We start from the raw sequence: 17,551 nt of genomic DNA on the forward strand, positions 1-17,551 counted from the left end.
GTTTTGTTAACGTTTGTAATAAATAATGTAATCTTTACGACTGTTTTTATTCTTGAATACAATGTATACAGAAAGGTTATATACATACATATATAATATAATAATATATCAAATAAATTCTATATAAAAGACCAGGAATTGTGTCTTACAACATAAATGTAGCTTCGGCATCAAATGATCATGTTAAACATGAGCGATGTGTCAAGATACCTTACTGATCACTGATGAAAAAAAATAGATCTGATGTACAAATAGACATGAGACAAAGTCAAAGTTTATTCCACAACGATTGTCACGGGTACAATGTATGGCAAATAATTAAGTTACTAGTTGGTATGAGTCTATCATAATGCTACATATATGGTCAACGGTTACTGTGTCTGACAGAGTGTTATAAAGAACTACTGGCTAGAAAATAATATGGCTTAGAAATTAATTACACAGGACGTTGTACATGTCTTGCATGATAGCAGAAATACGACTTATATTGGCATCACCAGACCGGACGACTAGAACATGAAATTATTGATCACGGTTACGTTTGGAGAGTTCTAATAAAATGTCTGTATTTTACCTCTTAGCGTCCGACTGTTCTGTGGTATTCTGAGTACGTTTGGAGGTGAGATTGTGGTATACATGTAGCAGAATACAATTTTTGTCCTGTATACTAGGGATTTTTATTTGTAAGGGCCCAAATGCGGTAAAAATATGATAAGGAGTACTAGAAAAATACGGAAAAGTAATCTGTTATAGGTAATGCAAAACCTTTATTTTCTATTAACAATCAATGCTGTTGCGTTCTTTTGTTGTTGTGGGAGGGCAACCTTAAAAGGTGTGTAACCTAAAAGTAAAGGCAGTCTATTTTCCTTCACTTTTACATTGTAGGAAATCGAAATAAACAAACCTACAAAATATTAAAAACCAAAAAAAACTAATCCGTGTATGACGATCTCTTTGAAATGGCGCCTTGCGGAGATCAAATGAACTGCAGCCGACTCACACCCCCAAAAGCCAGTTGCGTAATGTGGCGCATATGCATTTATACCCGAAATGACAAAAAAAAATGACAAAACATATTCAATCATAGACTACACTGCAAATTTCATACTTGGCTAACGCTAACATTAGACGTTCTACCCAGTCTTCAAATATTTTGCCAGCACTACTTACTATACCCGCATAGACATGGGGGTCGTCCATTGATACTGTGTTCTGGTACCTTGTGGTGTGAAACTAATGGTTTCCTGGCTCTTAACACTTGAAATTACTAACCCCGTTGTTTCCGTTACATAGCTGTACAATGTCAATAAGTCAGCTAGAATTGTCCTGGGAAGGTGACAGACGGTCACCAAAACGTCGACTGAGTACACCTCTTGGCTTTGTAAAAACATCTAGAGTCTCTTTATTCCGAGCCCCATCCTGTGGAAAAAAGAAAGTTCCCGTAGGCTGCCAAGAGGCTCCGTCTAGGCTACGGAGGAGTACGCGTAGGCGGCAAAGAATGCAGCTTTGGGCCTTCGTACATCCAATCCCCGTCGCAATCAAGCTTCCCAACAGCGACCTCATTTATCCAAACCAGATGGGAGCCAAGAGGTCCCAATTCCCCGGCCAAAACACAGTCCTCTTCTTGACATTGGACGCCGGTTCATTTCCGTACTTCCTACCGTGAAGAACCGTCCCTAATCCTGGGAGTACTATCAACAGAACAACAGACCCGTAGCGTGACCTGATTTTCTGTGTAACTCAAGAATCATCGCTCCCTCCTGAAAAAGTTCTAGCGCTGGTGTTGTAGTGGGCACCCTGTATTGTCACTTCGAGTTTCTCAACGAGCGACGTTGTACGAGACAGACCTACTGGAGAGGTGCGGTGGGTTCGTAGGTCTGCCCTGGTCTGGAATGTCCTTCTGTTCCCAATTGTGCGGGCCATCTTCCACGTCACCACTCCGGACAACGTCTTCTTAAAGTTGTCTCTGCTGTCATCTTGTGTCACACCAAGGTAAGTCACTGAGTGATCACTTTGACTAGTAACGTTGTAGGCGTAAAGATACAGGTAGTTTTATTGGTAGCTTTAGGGGCGCCATTTTACAACTAGCAAATCTATAAGAGGGCTGCATTACAAAAGAACCACAACAAAGCAGGGGACAGCCAAGAGCTAAGAGCTCAACCTTAAATAAAGAATGAGTGTGTACTGTATTTTCTTTACTCGGACTGTAGTTCAGATTGTTGCCAGGGCCTACACAGGCCAGCTCTTCGGCACAATGTCTTTCATACCCCCGAGGAAATCTTACCTCAGCCCCCCTGGTAGGATTAACAAAATGGCTGTTTAATTGAATTCAGACAGGCATCCCTAATGACCGGGCGGGGTAAGCTGGCCAGGCGGTGATAGAAGCTGACAGCGCCCGATGAAGCCAAGCCCAAAGCCCCTGACCAAATTATCTCTCGTGTCCGCCCCTGGACATGGTGCAGGTTTTCATTGCAAATCAGTTTGAAAACAAAACCTTTCTAAAACAACACACACTATCGAGAAATAAATGCCGAACGGATGTCGCACGACTAGGTTGGTTCGCGACTTTTTTCTAATGACCAGCACGTTTGGAAGATGAGACTTGATTGGCATTTCGTAGCAACATCTGTTTCTGGTCTATATAAATGAATATAGACTGGCCTTTTCCTGCTCAAAACCTTCATGTACATTTTTCATCGTTACGTACCACCCTTGTGTTCTTGCAATTTAATGATACTTGATACCCGTTCTGTATAATGTCCTTGTTGATACTTTATTAAAGAAGCTCATTTTGTGGTTTGTCCGAGGGCTTCTTAACATATAAATAAGCCGAATAAATGAATAAATAAGCTAATACAGCTATGTGTGGTCAACAGTACTATCCCAAACCGATCTTAGTGTGTAATTGTACCTAGTCTGGGTGCCAGACTGTTTCCAGGACGAAGACAGACCAGTCTCTCGCTCTGCTCCACGCTAGCTGTATATTGAATAACTCTGGTCCTAGCCTGGATGCCAGACCGATATAACGCCAGGTCCATAATTATTAGCCAGCGTAAGGGGAGCCAGTTAAAGCTGTAGCTAGTATAATTTCATTGGGGGCATGTTGACCCTGGAGCCGAGGACCAGTGGCTTGTGTAGGTCCTGGAAACTAGCCTGGGTGCCAGACAGTTACCATGCAATACAGGCTAGCTTGTCGGCTCCGAAAGGTTTTACCAAAGACACTACCTCAGATAGACGGGTCGAGAGATAAAATCATTTATTAGACCTCAATTTTGCTAACTCTGGGATCGGGGATTGAGGCTTACCCCAGCTGAACTGAGTATTGTGTCGAGCTAGGGTCTGGCATCCAGACTATACCCAGTATACCGTACTCCTCTATCATTCTGTAATCTGTTCTGGAGCGGTGCAAACTAGATAATGCCCCTTTATTCCGACTCTGTCAAAGAACTCTAGGGAGGGCATTTAACAGAGAGGATATGAAGTGATGTGGGTGTATAAAAAGGAGTGGGTGTATTGTTAAACTTTTTAAAGGCTGGTTTTCAAGCTACCAGCTACACTCTCAATCTGAGGCAAATTTTCCTTGGGGTATATATGTTAGACCTTGTCTGTGCCCAACAGCTGAGCTGACCTGTGTAGGCCCTGGCAACAGTCTGGATTTCAGGTTACTCCATATGACGGCCTGAGCCTTTTGTCCGCGCTATGAAAATAGGGACTCATTGTGAATAGATTAGGGTAGGATCTAAGGAAAGGTCACCATCTGGTATGTATGCATTGAGGAGAAAGTGAAAAAAGTGGGACAAACAAGAAGACAATGGATTTCGTGAATCAAAGAAGGAGAAGGGATATTCGTAACATGGTATTGTTCATTAACAACGATTAAATCGCTGTTATTAAAAAAAGACCCTACATATGAATCGTTATAATGTGTTGTATTTGAGTTTGAATGCAAACTGAACAAAAAGTGGGACAAAGGATTTGATGGATCACAGAATGTAGAATGATAGTTAGGATTTATTATTATTCGAAGATAAAGAGTAAAGTGTTGTTATTCAAAAAGAATCACCCTATGTATGAAACGCTATATAATATCGTATTTGAGTTCGTCACTTTAGTGCCTGTCACACATTCAGAACCTTTCCCCGACCACCAGCCGACCTAGGTTGGCTGAAGTTTGGGTGCAGTCTGACAGGATTTAGGCCACCCATATCTTTCGAGACGAATCGAATTTGAGTTGAATTCGAGTCAAATTTCACTGCCAATCACGCCCCTACCTACTTCCGAACACCAACCAACCACCAGCCAACCATCCCCGACTATTCCGCTTACATCCGAATGTTTTAAACATTGACTTTATTGTATCGATATCTACAATTGAAGCATGGTTAGCCGAACAGTTGTTGACCTGGCCGAACACCAGCCGACCTTACTCCCGACCTACTCCTAACCATGGTTGTAGGGAGTTCGGCAGTGTTCGGGAGGCCATATTCAGGTATAAGTGACAGGAGCTTTCAACACCCACCCCCCCGTCTCAAAAGGTCATGCATGTCATTGAAATCAAAACTGTATGATGAAACGTTACACGGTCACGTGACACAAACAGCTGCGTCACCCGTCGCAACAGGCATGCCGTTGCCATAGCAACACCAATCGCGGAGGAAACGGCGCGGTGATGTTTAGGTTTCTAGCACGACCCTCTTCTAGTATTTAGGGCAAAAACCGCCATAATAAGTTTTAACCCTAAAGTCTATAGTTAAATACACTGAAACAAGGACTCATAAAGGTACTTTCCCACATTTTAATCTAAAAACATCTTCTGCACCAGAAAGTCACAAGGCTATATCTCCTCAATATGTAGAGAAAACAGGGGGTTGACCAGCTCGAACTCCGACAACAGTGAACAAACCCTACTTTTGACCCCATTCCCTCATGTTTGACCTCATTTGGCCTCATGGCCATGGCAGGCCGAACCACTCAGATCTCTCGTTACGTCCACTAAACTGGTGAAATAAAGATCAACAAACAAAACTTGATCAAAGTAGGAACGTTTAGACCAAGGAGCTTCTACACACACACAAGGAGTTGAAGCTCCTTGTTTAGACCTTGCATGTTTATTCCAGACCAAAAGCCAAACTGTACCAAAATGTTCAAGAAAAAAGGGAAATTTTCAGTGTGATATGCTGAGGTCACATTCCCAACCCGGACGTATGCAACGAAAAATATGATATAAAAGACAGCAAAGCACAAAAAAAGTTGAAAAAAATATTAATAATGGGCAGTATTTGCGTATATTCTTGATACAAATTGGGCCGGGCCCCAGTTTGTAAATGAGGTAACGTTCCCATCGTTTAGGCCATGATAATTTGATGATATGGATGAGATCTTCTGGAAATTCTAAAACTGACGGGAGCGTGCGAATAGAAAGTTGCCTTCGTTATAAAATCTACGTGGTCATGAAGGTTCAACTATGTAAACACACAGTGTGCTATGGCGAATAATAGATTCTTCGATTTCATTCTTTCACATCCTTTAGAATTGATTTTGGCATTGTATCGGTCTCCATGATTTTGTTTGCAATTTACGGCCTATATTTGCTCATTTTGCAGCAGGTTGGTATGATTTACAGCACAGTATATGGTGGAAAGCCTGTTTTTTCTTTTTTTTTTTTTTTTGTAAACAGACGAACATTCCTGCATACGTGGATGCCATCCATATAATCAAATAAACATGGCCTTACTACGTAACGCAAAGGGGACGTCTGCCCTTTTCCTCAAAGAGCAGTTCGATCACGCTTCAGTCGTTTTGGAAATCGTCTTATCAAGTCTTAATTTAAGTCCGAGGCGTCCCTCTTAACACGCTTAACTCCATCCGTATGGGTTTGATATCGTAGACATGCCAGAGTTCGCTAGGCGAGGCTTGAGTCCCTCCTTGTACAATTGTCTTAATAACCTCCAGGTTTAACTATTAAACCTTGTCTCAACTTGTGAGATACTCTGTCCCTTACAAGAGCTACTAGTAGATAGATCTCCTGTAAAAATGAATGTAAAAAATGGTAAAAATGAAGACCTTCATTGCACATAACAACTGGCTTAAATATAAAGGAACAGCATGTATACATACTGTATAGCATTATCGGTATATTCTATTAAACGAATGGTTTGTTCCTTCTTTCCTCAGAGTTTCTACACCAGAATAAAGATGAGCCGGTACGTAGCAGGGATTCTCCTGTTGGCTGTCCTTCAACATGTACGTACAGAAATACTAGTATATTGACCTATTCTTTAATTCTAAATGTACCAAAATCTATAATACGTTTACATTTTCTTGTATAAAGCTCCTGTCACAAATTTTAATAGAAGAACTTTATTGCACGACAATTGCACATGGTACAATGTATGGCAAACTACATAAAGAGAGAGTAACAACAATAAAATAAGTTTTCATATATATTGACAGAACCTTAATCTTCGACAATGAACCAACCAAGGTTGGCTAAAATTTCGGAGCATTCAGATTAAGGCCACGCCTACCTCTATATACGTATCACATCGGATTTGAGTTCAATGAACCCGAACACTGCTGACCTATTATGATGCAATTTATGTTGTCGTTCCTGTAAGTTTGAAATCTCTAATTTCTTGTTTCAGACTGTGACGGGAGCAAGTCCTGAACTTGGCGGCGAACAAGACGTCAAACAGACCGCCAGAAAACCCCGTGTGCGGAACCTGTCCTCCCCGCAAGGCGGCGCTGTGGTATCACAGGGAGGAGGTAAACCCAAGCCGGTCGTTGGACGTCCCTCGGTAGCCGTACCCGTTAGTGTTGTATCACGCCCAGGACCTGGACCGTACAACCCAAGAAAACCTCGCGTTCGTGATTTAGTGCCGAAATACCAGTACCCTGTAGGTGCAGTGCCACCAAACGCTGCAGTACAGCCGCTAGGTGGCGCTAGGCCGTATACCGTTGTGCTACCCCCGGCGCCTGCCCCGAACCCGTACCTCAACCCCGTGCGCCCCCCTGCCCGCCTGCCCGTCCCTTATCCAACCTACCCCCGCAAGTACCCACCCGGACACCCCATGAGGGCAAAGCGAGACGCAAAATCCTCAGAATCTACGAAGGCCGAGAGTGACAAGAGCTCAGAAAATATCAAGCAAATACTAGAAAACATTTTGTCTGCGCCGCTGGCCACGAATGATGATGACGCAAAGAACAAGACACTCCTAAAACCTCAAAATCCAGACGAGTTCGCAGTTCCAGACGACCTGTCCAGCACGCCTGTTCCTCCAGTCCGCCTGCCGATAGCAGTGGCGACATTTCCTCCCGGAATGCCTCGCCCCAAGCCGAAACCAGGGGCTACTACAGTAGGCCCTCCCTTAGGGAGAGCGATGGGCGTCCGGCGGACACACAACAGCCTTGTGGGGATCCGGGGCCCGCCGCGCACGCCCGTGGCACCGGGAGTTCGCCAGGTCTGGACCCCGGAGAACCTGCCGACCCTCCAGCCCAGGTGGTGCGGCGGGAACACGTTCGGAGAGGCCAACGGGAAATGTCTGAACTGGGAGTTCTGTATGATGGCACCTGGCGTCCAGGAGGGGTATTGCAAGGTAAGAAAAAACTTGAGTGTGTCGTCACCACGTCTGGTGATTACATGTTGGAATAAAAAAAAACTATGATTTAATCCATTGATAAATTGATTGGTTGGCTGATTTTCAAAACAAACATGAGCTGTATCTAAGGTGCAGAAAGTTAAGAGATTGAGAGACTACAAAAATGTCAATGTAACAACCCACCGCGTTTGAAAAATTGGGGAAAAAGTCAGTTACTATGCTTACACTCTTAAATTACTTATCAAGAACTATTGGTTGTGCTCGTCTTCTCAAGATAAAGAAACCAAGTCATAGTCAAGAATTAAATTATTTCGAAGGTAAATATTTGCGCTGGTGTTTTATAATTTGATGGGACACTTGGGTGGGTTGATGGGTTTCTACAATACTAGTAGCCAAGTAGCCCATGCAATCATATTCTTATAATGGATATGACGTGTGTAAAGTCCTGCTTATCTTTCTTTTTCTTTCAGCAAAAATGTTGTTTTGCGAACCACGAGTGCGGCTACCCGGGTGCCGTGTGTGTTGGAGCCCAACCCGCCGAGGACGAGGACAACTCTATCCTGGGACTGTGTTACGGCCCGCCTGCTCACCCTGGGAACGACGTGTCACGTGTTCAACATGGCGTCAGAAACAAACAGCCATGAGGCATCAGTACTGGTGTATAAACATGGGAGTGTTGTCAAACATTCTGACACTAAACTTTCAAAATTCATGGGGAAATAAACCAAAGTACACTCAATTCTCTGGACACTTTAGTTAAAGTTTCTTAAAAGAAGACATTCAGATATTCACTGCTAAAATGCCAACACGTGTGATAGAAATAGGGCTGTCAAGGATATACGTAAAATAGAAGTTATAGCTTGCAACTATATCCAAGATGTACTGTAAGATATTTTATTATCACGGCACTTAAATTTTAAACCGTTCTCATTGAAATAGATTGGAGTGGTGTGATGTGGTGAATTATCATTTACTTTGTCGGAAACTGCTTTTTGAGGTTTTCTGTACTTTATTGATTGCTTTTGCAATAGTAACTGTAGGTAACATATTTGTTAAGTTATTTTACATATATAGGAATCCTTGCATTGTAATGAAAGAAAAAAATACAATAAGCATACAATTGTGATATTCTCTAAAATTTAAAGTGCATCAAATATTCACATTTTTAGCTTTGCATAGTCAAATTTGCATTCTATATAACTATATATTACTGTATCTGTTACGTCATGTTTCAACGCACTGTATTTCGCCCTTTGAGGGCAAGAAGGCACAAAGACATCCTTTATTCGCGTTTGCTGAGAATAAACATGGGGCCAGTTCCTTTCCTTTCTTACCATATTCCTTTCTTACAATCACGTATCTAATATGAATATCATTTGCACCATTATTTGCACCATCGTTACTTCATAACGAAAGCACTACCACCGGCATCCACAGGGCACAAGCGGAGTTCAATTGCACACAGAAAATAGTGACGACCATTGTCCTTGACGGGGATTTCTGTGCTATATAGGCACTTGATTATATAAATACACATAAAAGCGTGACCATCATTGCACACAAAAAACCGTGACGACGTTGCATACGCGTGGTACGCACACCTTTAGGAGCTTGCAATGGGTGCAGACTAACTTTCGTCTGCTTGGAGTCTATTTCTAATTCATGATGAGGCTGTCAAGGTTGTCATTGCCAATTTTTTTCAGAGATGATTATTACATGTAATAGTATTACTAGACTAGTGCACATCGTTCTTCCCCTTGTTACAGATCCTGTAACAGTTAGACATGTTCTGACATGGACAGTAGATCGGGAAGTTTCAGTAAGTCCAGATTCCCGCCAGAAAGGATGACGGCGACGTTCTTGGCTGCCTCCTCTCGTGCTTTGAAGCTGTCACTCAAAGCCGCGGCCACGCCCACCACGCCCGACGGCTCCACCACCAGCTTCATCCTCTGCCAGATCAGTGTCATGGCGTTCTGGGATGTGAAAACAGTGAATGTATATGTCAGGGCAAAGACTCGGAATTGGTTAAATCGGCGATGCGTGTTTCCGTCTCGTTAACAGTCGCTGCCATTTGAAACGATCGATGACTTGTAGTATATTAAAAAACATATTTCATTATATTTTTTTTCTTTTCTTTATTTCCATCTAACGAGAAGATGTCGACCAATCAGAAATCCCCATTTCACATTGGGTAAGACCCACCTACTAATCGCTGTTTATGGTGTCATAAGACCTCGTCATAACCACCGATTGAAGCACCGAGTGAGCGCAGCGAACCGTGACCGCGCCTTATGACACCAGATACACCTTGGGTTGAGTCAATAATTCTAAATTTAAACCGTTTGTCACCTTTATTTCCTCCTCGGTGACGCAGATGATGTCGTCCACATTGTCCCGGATGTACGGCCACGCCACCGGCCCCATGTTTATCCTCAGCCCGTCCGCAATGGTTTCTGGGTAATATGACAGGGGACATCTCTCCCCCTGCGCCAATGACGTGGCGGCGTCGTTTGCGAGCTCAGGCTCCGCTCCATACACCCGCACGTGAGGGTTTAAAGACTGGAACAAACAAACGTTGCCAAACGTTAGGTTGATATCTATACATCCATGTGCGAGAGATGTTGGTTTTGGTATGTATACGTTTGTGTTCGTGCATATGTGTGTGTGTGTGTTGGCTTGGAGTGTGCTGGCTTGATGTCAGTGGTAAAATGCATAGGCGAAAATAAAATCTCCGTTGCCAAATTAATTCGCGTAGAATACGTGTACATTTTAGTTTTACGTACATGCACCTTGCGTAGCATCATATTGAGTGTAACTACAATTTACCAAATAAAGTTTCTCATACGTGAACATTCTTTATCTGAACACTGGTCATGTTTCTTTGCTTGTTAATTCATACGATCCAAATGATTGCTACATGATGATAACGTAATGCAAGATTACCGTCAGTTTGTTTTCTTTCGCATGCTTGCGTCTATTATGATCTTTCTGCGTGTGACGTTACCTTCATAACCAGAGACACGCCCGCCAACATCCCCCCTCCTCCTACAGGCGTGATCACCGCATCCAGGTCCGGGACCTGTACGGGAAAACGTTTTATAAGCCTAAGGAACTCCATGAATAGTTTCATCATTTTCTAGCCTATTGTTCCTGGACTATTATTATTAACGCACGCTCACCTGTCGGAGGAGCTCCAATCCCATGGTGCCTTGCCCGGCGATGACGTCAGGATGTTGGCTGGAGGAGATGTACACAGCTCCTTCCTGTGCAGAAATACGCTCCATGGTCTCTACTCGAGCCTGTACCGGAAAATTTAAGCTATATGATGTATACAAGATGTTTGTAATCTCCAAGTATAGATTCGGTGGGGTATTAAAGGGGGCTTTATGTTTGCCGCCAGTATTCATTGGCCGCCCGTATCCAACGTTCACCCTGGAAAAACTGTAACAAATAGGAAGAAAAGGACTTGCCTGAACTGTTGGGGGCAAAATATGAGCATTTGTTAGTTGAATCAGAATCAGATTTTTTTTTCTTTTGCAAATCAGAAAAAAATGAAGAGGCGAATCTAAGAAAACTAATTAAATTGGTGTGGCCTAAAGTGGAAGAAAGTTACCTGTTCCGTCGGCGTACATTCGATAACTTTCCCGCCATACCCCCTTACTGTCTCCTTCTTACACTGCGGCGCGGTGCGCGGCATCACCACATGCGCAGTAACGTCCAGCTGGTGCGCCGCCAGGGCCAGCGCGCATGCGTGGTTCCCGCTGCTGTGCGTCACCACGGGAGGCGGGTTCTGATTGGTCGAGCTGACGAGACGGGAGATGGCGTTGTAAGCTCCGCGGAACTGTAAGGATGGAAGGAAGGAAAGAGTTGAGAAATAAATGGGAAACTTAAGTTGCACAAGGTCTAAGACTCATACACCAGTTAGGCAGTACCACTTACTCTCCAAGCAGAGGTTCAGGTTTTGGGTTAATTTTGGCGTGTTTTAGTTTTTTTTTTAAATCGGGGATTCTTCTTTACACTTTTTTTCATCCAAAAAATTCTAGTGCAAAAAAGAAACCCCGATAAAAAAAGCCTAAAACACGCCAAAAATAACCCAAAACCTGAATCTCTGCTTGGAGAGTAGTAACACTAAATATGATAACAAAATACTTATCTATTATGGCTGCAAATACCCCCTCCCCCCCCCCAAAAAAAAACGGAAATGTTCTACTATCTATTTATCAAACAGATTTATTATGTATATAGACAATAAAAATTCGCCCCAATTCTAACGCGGCTAGCACGAAATATACGTCATATCTAACTGCGATTTGTCACGTTCCGCAACAGGCGCTCTAGCGCTGACAGTACTGAGGAGAATAGTAGAACATTGAGTGCAGTGCTTGAACATCTGTAACAATAATTTTAGACCAGACGACTCAAAGCTACTGTTTCGAGTAGTGAATCGAAAAAAAATAGGGCAATCATTTGGTTTAGCAGTACCATGCATGTCGTTTGTTTGTTTATTTGTTTATTTATTTATTTTATTTTATTTTATTCACATTTATTTTCCGAGGATGAGGCAAAAAGTTATAAAACTTATCTCAGCCCTCTCCTCACACATAAAAGGATACAATAAAACAAAGTAATAATAAGAAGAAGAAATGACAAGGGTACATAGTAGGCTGGTGTACAAATCAAAATGAATCAACTAAATCAAACAAAACGTCCTGTCTGCAAAATAAAGTTGAAAACCACATCAAATATGTTACAGTTGTTGACAAACGACAATGAGGGGTTACCCCTGAGAATGGTTGAACATAAAGTGTTGTCGGTGACGTTGTTTGTGTCAAATGGCAGAATGTTAGTTAGAGATGATAACATGTCAATGCGTTCGTCAGTGTACAGTGGGCAGTGTAGGAAGTAGTGTACAGCTGTTTCGTTGAAGTGACCACATTTGCACGCAGGACTGAGCACACATTGATGTTGGAACAGGTGAAAGTTTAACTGACTGCGGTTGAGTCTGAGTCTGGTAAGGTGGATAGCTGGGTTTCTCGGACCGTGTTTATTTCTTTGTTTGTTTGTTTGTTTGTTGGAGCCAGCATGTTTGACCTATCTGATTACTGCTCATACATTATGCATGGAGCGAGTTCGCGACAAGGTGAGATGGTCAAAGTTCGAGGAGTCACCTTCTTATCGATGAAGGTCATTCAATGTTTTGTGGGATGTATAAACAAAGGGCTATATAAGAGCTGTAAATATCTAGATAAAAGAGAAATCATAAAATAGCCGTTTAGCCATTGGTTACATACAGGGTAATCAGGACAAAAAAAAACTTCTGTCCCAAAAAGGTAAGGTTCAGACGGGCTGGATATAAACACAAAGAAAAGGGTTAAAAGTTCAGGGCCTCATTGAGGTTATAATATATAACCAGACGATAAGATCGGGCCTGCGTTTCAATGTTGTTTGGGTGTGACAGGTAGTAAGAACGGAAGAGGTCCCGGGTTCGAATCCTGCCATGCCACCGATCGCGTGCCCTTGGGAAAGGGAAAAATAATGGCATTCTTGCCATAGTCGGGCATGTGTCGCCGCACGGAATTCAGGCTGTCCTGTTATCGAAAAGTGCAGCATTAGATCTTTGTTGGCAGTTCCTTGCTGCGTTATATAACATTAGTGTGTTGAACACGACAAAAAGTGTGTTGAATTAACCGGCTTGTAACACATCGGTAAAGGTACATGCAATAAGATACGCATAAAAAAGCAGTTACGCAGGCAACTGTATGTGATTTTGGAAACGGTCAGACATTTCCTTACAAAAACAGCCTGCTAAAAAATACCTTTCTATTGTCGCCTTCCGTGGTCATTATAGGCCAGGTGTGGCATGCAGTATTGTCAGGGGAGCTGGCCCACTTTTAATGATATATTACTCTACTCTTGAAAAGCGACTTTTGGAAAGATCATTAATCAAAGAAAAAGATACCCAAGTATTTATCTAATTACAATGCTCTTTGCCTTACCAAAAGATAGACAGATAGATAGATAGATAGATGGATGGATGAATGGATGGATGGATGGATGGATGGATGGATGGATGGATGGATGGATAGATAGATAGATAGATAGATACACTGTGTACAGAAAGTGGACTAGGAAAGATGACCATTAGGCAATAACAAGGGACATGTGGGTCATCTTGCTGACATGAATTATTGATTTTTATGAATTATTAAGTATGTCCGTTTCACTGGCCCATTTTTATATGGTGCACAGTTTTTAAACAGCTGTCCAGTGTTTGGGTAGTGTCAGTAAATCCCCTGCTACATGTCACGCATTCACGACATTCCACCTATGACGATGCAAAAATACTAGGTAAATATACAAAACATTGATTTGTTATTAGAAAAAGTACCGAAACTCGAAATTAGCCCCACTCGATTGTAAGACTTTAACAAAGTCTTGTGCTAAACCTTGTTGTTTGAGTAATTAGGATATGTTAGTCTTATTGAACACATTTATTTCATTGTTTTTTTTTAATTGTTGTTTGTACTTGCCATACATTGTGTCATGTGCAATTATCGTGCAATAAAGTTCTACATATATTCCCGAACACCAGCCGGCCAGGCTGACATTCGGAACCTTCCGATCGTATTTAGTCCACGCCTGCTTTTCTACACGAATCGGAGCGAATTTAAGTTAAAATTGAGTCAAATTGGACCCCTGAACACGCCCGAACACAGTTGACTTATATTCCCGAATGGTTGGCTGGCGTTTTGCTGACTTATGCTGAGGTCACAATTCCCAGCCGGGCAGCTTTTGGAAACGAAAAATATGATATAAAAGACAACAAAACACAGAAAAGTTCTTAATAACAATCATGGGCACTATTTTTGTATATTCTTGATATGAATTGTTAATTTTTCGTTTATACAAACAGCCCGGCCGGGCCCCTGTTTGGAAATGTGACCTAAGCATTACAGCCGAATACCAGCCAACCGTGATCGAACCTCCCAACCAATGCATACGGGTTCTGGTAGCAAGTAAACCAACTTTAGGCCACACCAAGTAAATTCTATGGATGACGTCCTTTGGATACCCTAAATCTAATGCGAGAGGGCGAAAAAAAAAACAAGAAGGGCCCTAAAAAACAAGATGCCTAGATAAGAAATATTGCACTGCTGACAGGACCTGTCTGTTAATAGTTCCAAAAAACGGCACTGTTTTGGAACTATTGACAGGATTTTTTTCAGTGCCATTTTTTTTTTTCATTTTTGTTTTCAAGTTTTTTTTACCAGGCACAGGCTTTCGGCGTTACGGGTTTCACGATCTGACGATTTGCGGCACTGTCGTGACTCTTTGATCATAGTTACAGGAAGCGGAATTTCTTGTTGTTTTTTTCTAGGAACAGGCCAAAATCAATGCGCGCGCGGACATCATCCATAAAATTTACTTGGTGTGGCCTTAGCCCCTGTGACACATTCACTAATCTGAGGCCATTGACCTCCCGGACAAAGGCCGAACGCCCCCGGACCATGGTTTGGAGAGGGTCGGGGGGCGTTCGGCCTTTGTCCGGGAGGTCAATGGCCTCAGATTAGTGAATGTGTCACAGGGGCTAAAGTTGGTTTACTTGCTACGTATATCAGCAACCCGTATGCATGTAATATCGTTCATGTAGATCGAGTAAAAGTCAACATCACACTAGCACATACATATCTGACTTGATCTCCTTTCAACTCTTTGTAACTATGATTTTGTTTTCAAAGTGATATTTGTTCTTATTATCCATTCGTTTAACGCAATTTTTTTAATAATTGGGACTTTCTTCTATAAACTTGCGGTGATATTTTATGCGCCATCCATAAAGCACAATACACAAACCACCCCAGCCCATACATAACCTGGATACTGGAAACAGTGCTTTACTGGTTTACTATGTAGAGTTTTAGATGTATAAAACGTCACCCAAAAGCCTGCTAGAGAGACTAAGTACTTTCGCCGTTTCCTTGCATGTAAAACAGCGGTTACAAACCATGACCTGCATGCCTGCACGTACACGTACCGACCCGTACTGCTGGCCCCGCACCTATGCCCAAGGTAAACAACATACCAGCAAATTAGATTCAAAGACAAAGGTCAAAATGGGTGTGTAAGTTTCAAAATTTCCGTGGATTTACACCATTTAAACATAGGTCTTTAGATCAATATTTATCATATCGCAGGACTTGGAACATGAGTTTGGAACATAACTTGGAAAGGAAAGTGATGTCGATTCAGTTTTAGCAAGTTTTAGCTACGTAAGAACTGGGACACTTTCCAGTAGCGTGCATACCGGTTGAACGACAACAGCTGGGATTCGAACTTCAAATTTCAGGATCCAGAGACAGGGTCACTAACCACTGGACGACACAAGAAACTTAAATCCTACAGAGACGCCAAAAATGGGTAACATCGAGAAACTAAAAAAAAAAGAAAAAAGAAAGGAAAAAAGCCCCGGGCAATTCTAATCGCGGCGACAATTTTCTAACCGCATTTGGATAACGTTTACTATTTTTACGCCCCCAAAGGTATGTAGTAGTATTTATCAGTTGTTTCTCTGCCTTCTTTCTGCTGCCAAAACACCTGCGCAAGTTTATAGATCCTCCTTGGTCCGTGTCAATGACCTGTCGTGTTGTTTATCTATCTAAAGCGTGCTTCGCCCAAAGGCAAACAATTAACATGAAACCCACAAGGTCCCTACCCTGTCGTGGAATTCGCTCGAATTAAGATTGACCAATCAGCTCACAGATTGCCGCGAAAAAAGAGAAAGGGGCCACAAAGGTTAAAGATTAAATTTATACGTAACAAAACATGACTGTGTTGTGTTGGGACCTACAGTAGTAAGGAAGTAATTGTGTTGTCTAATGTTATTTACCATTCAAGTAGATTAACTCGCTCCCAAACTACGCTCCCTGTAAACAAGAAATGAAGCTCCACTATTTTAATATGCCAGACATATTAGAAAAAATATACTCTTGATTTGAAAAAAAACAAACATTACTGCCCTCCAAAATAAGATTAGAACGCAAATCAGTCTCCTAGCAAAGGATGTAACTCAAAATCCTAGATCGTCGTTCCTGTTTGTATTTCATAGAATATCCCTGTAGTCACAACTAGAAGCAAGAATGCAACTCAGAGTGTGTCTCGAATATAGTGACGCAAGACTCTGAGATCTTTATTTGGAGGTTCTAAGGGGCTTGGATCAGGCCCAGATTCGTTGTCTCCTGTCCTATATGGCATAGCCAAGATGCCCTTTAAAGGGACTCCGTAAGAAAACTTGTCTTAAGGAGAATACCTACTCATGTTACAGTTCCGCAGAACTTTCACCCTCGTCTGGGGGCCTAAGAAGGGTAACATCGTAATAGCGACCATAAGAGGGTATGTATGGGGGTTCCGACAACGCTTTAAGATAGGTTTTCCAGCTACACCTACCCTGTAAATTGCATAAAGCCATGAATGACACGAAATTCGAAAACCTTTCTAGAAATTACGGGAATAAAATGCCTTCTATCATATATATTACGAGTAAAATAACATAGTTTGCCAATAGCAATGTCTACTTGCCCGAACGCTTTCGGAAAAAGAGAGGTTGCTGCAGGGTAAAATTGTGACTTTTCTTATCATACACCGGTTTTCTATCACTGCGTATACTCCCCATTCAGACCCTCCCCTGCGTTTTCCCATGCAAAACAAAACCCCGCCGTGGCAGGATAATCGCCAGGCGGCTGGAGTGTTTACAGTGAGCCGAGGAAGCACCATTGAACCCGCCGGTTGCCAGGTTACGGGAATGGTTACACTCTGTAATCTCAGAGGAGTTCTGACTCAGTCAAACGTCGTAGTACCTAGCCTCCACCAGGCCTTCCTACGGGGATACACATCGTAGTTGGAATTCGGAAAAGTGGGGAAATGATAATCTCCAAGCAGATCATACGGTGGCAAGG

At 42.4% G+C, this 17,551-nt stretch overlaps 2 protein-coding genes across 2 annotated transcripts in view; one reads left to right on the forward strand and one right to left on the reverse strand.

The window, feature by feature from the left end:
• Positions 1-1,531: 1,531 nt before the first annotated feature.
• LOC109472611 (lysine-rich arabinogalactan protein 19-like) lies at positions 1,532-9,048 on the forward strand. Its single transcript, XM_019772413.1, has 4 exons — positions 1,532-1,992; positions 6,175-6,243; positions 6,645-7,595; positions 8,069-9,048. Exons 2-4 carry the CDS (start codon positions 6,196-6,198, stop codon positions 8,240-8,242), a joined length of 1,173 nt encoding a protein of 390 aa, XP_019627972.1. The 5' UTR covers positions 1,532-1,992; positions 6,175-6,195; the 3' UTR covers positions 8,243-9,048.
• Positions 9,049-9,299: 251 nt separating this feature from the next.
• LOC109472612 (serine racemase-like) overlaps positions 9,300-17,551 on the reverse strand; it is a 10,164-nt gene continuing 1,912 nt past the window's right edge. Inside the window, exons 2-6 of the mRNA XM_019772414.1 lie at positions 11,212-11,439; positions 10,778-10,897; positions 10,603-10,677; positions 9,948-10,157; positions 9,300-9,571 (exon numbers count right to left, since the gene is read on the reverse strand). Coding sequence (XP_019627973.1) covers positions 9,377-9,571; positions 9,948-10,157; positions 10,603-10,677; positions 10,778-10,897; positions 11,212-11,439 — 828 coding nt within the window. The 3' untranslated portion in view covers positions 9,300-9,376. The remainder of the gene's footprint in view (positions 9,572-9,947; positions 10,158-10,602; positions 10,678-10,777; positions 10,898-11,211; positions 11,440-17,551) is intronic.

This window comes from Branchiostoma belcheri, unplaced genomic scaffold (genome assembly GCF_001625305.1).
Source record: "Branchiostoma belcheri isolate BF01 breed outbred unplaced genomic scaffold, Haploidv18h27 scaffold28, whole genome shotgun sequence".
NCBI lineage: Eukaryota > Metazoa > Chordata > Leptocardii > Amphioxiformes > Branchiostomatidae > Branchiostoma > Branchiostoma belcheri.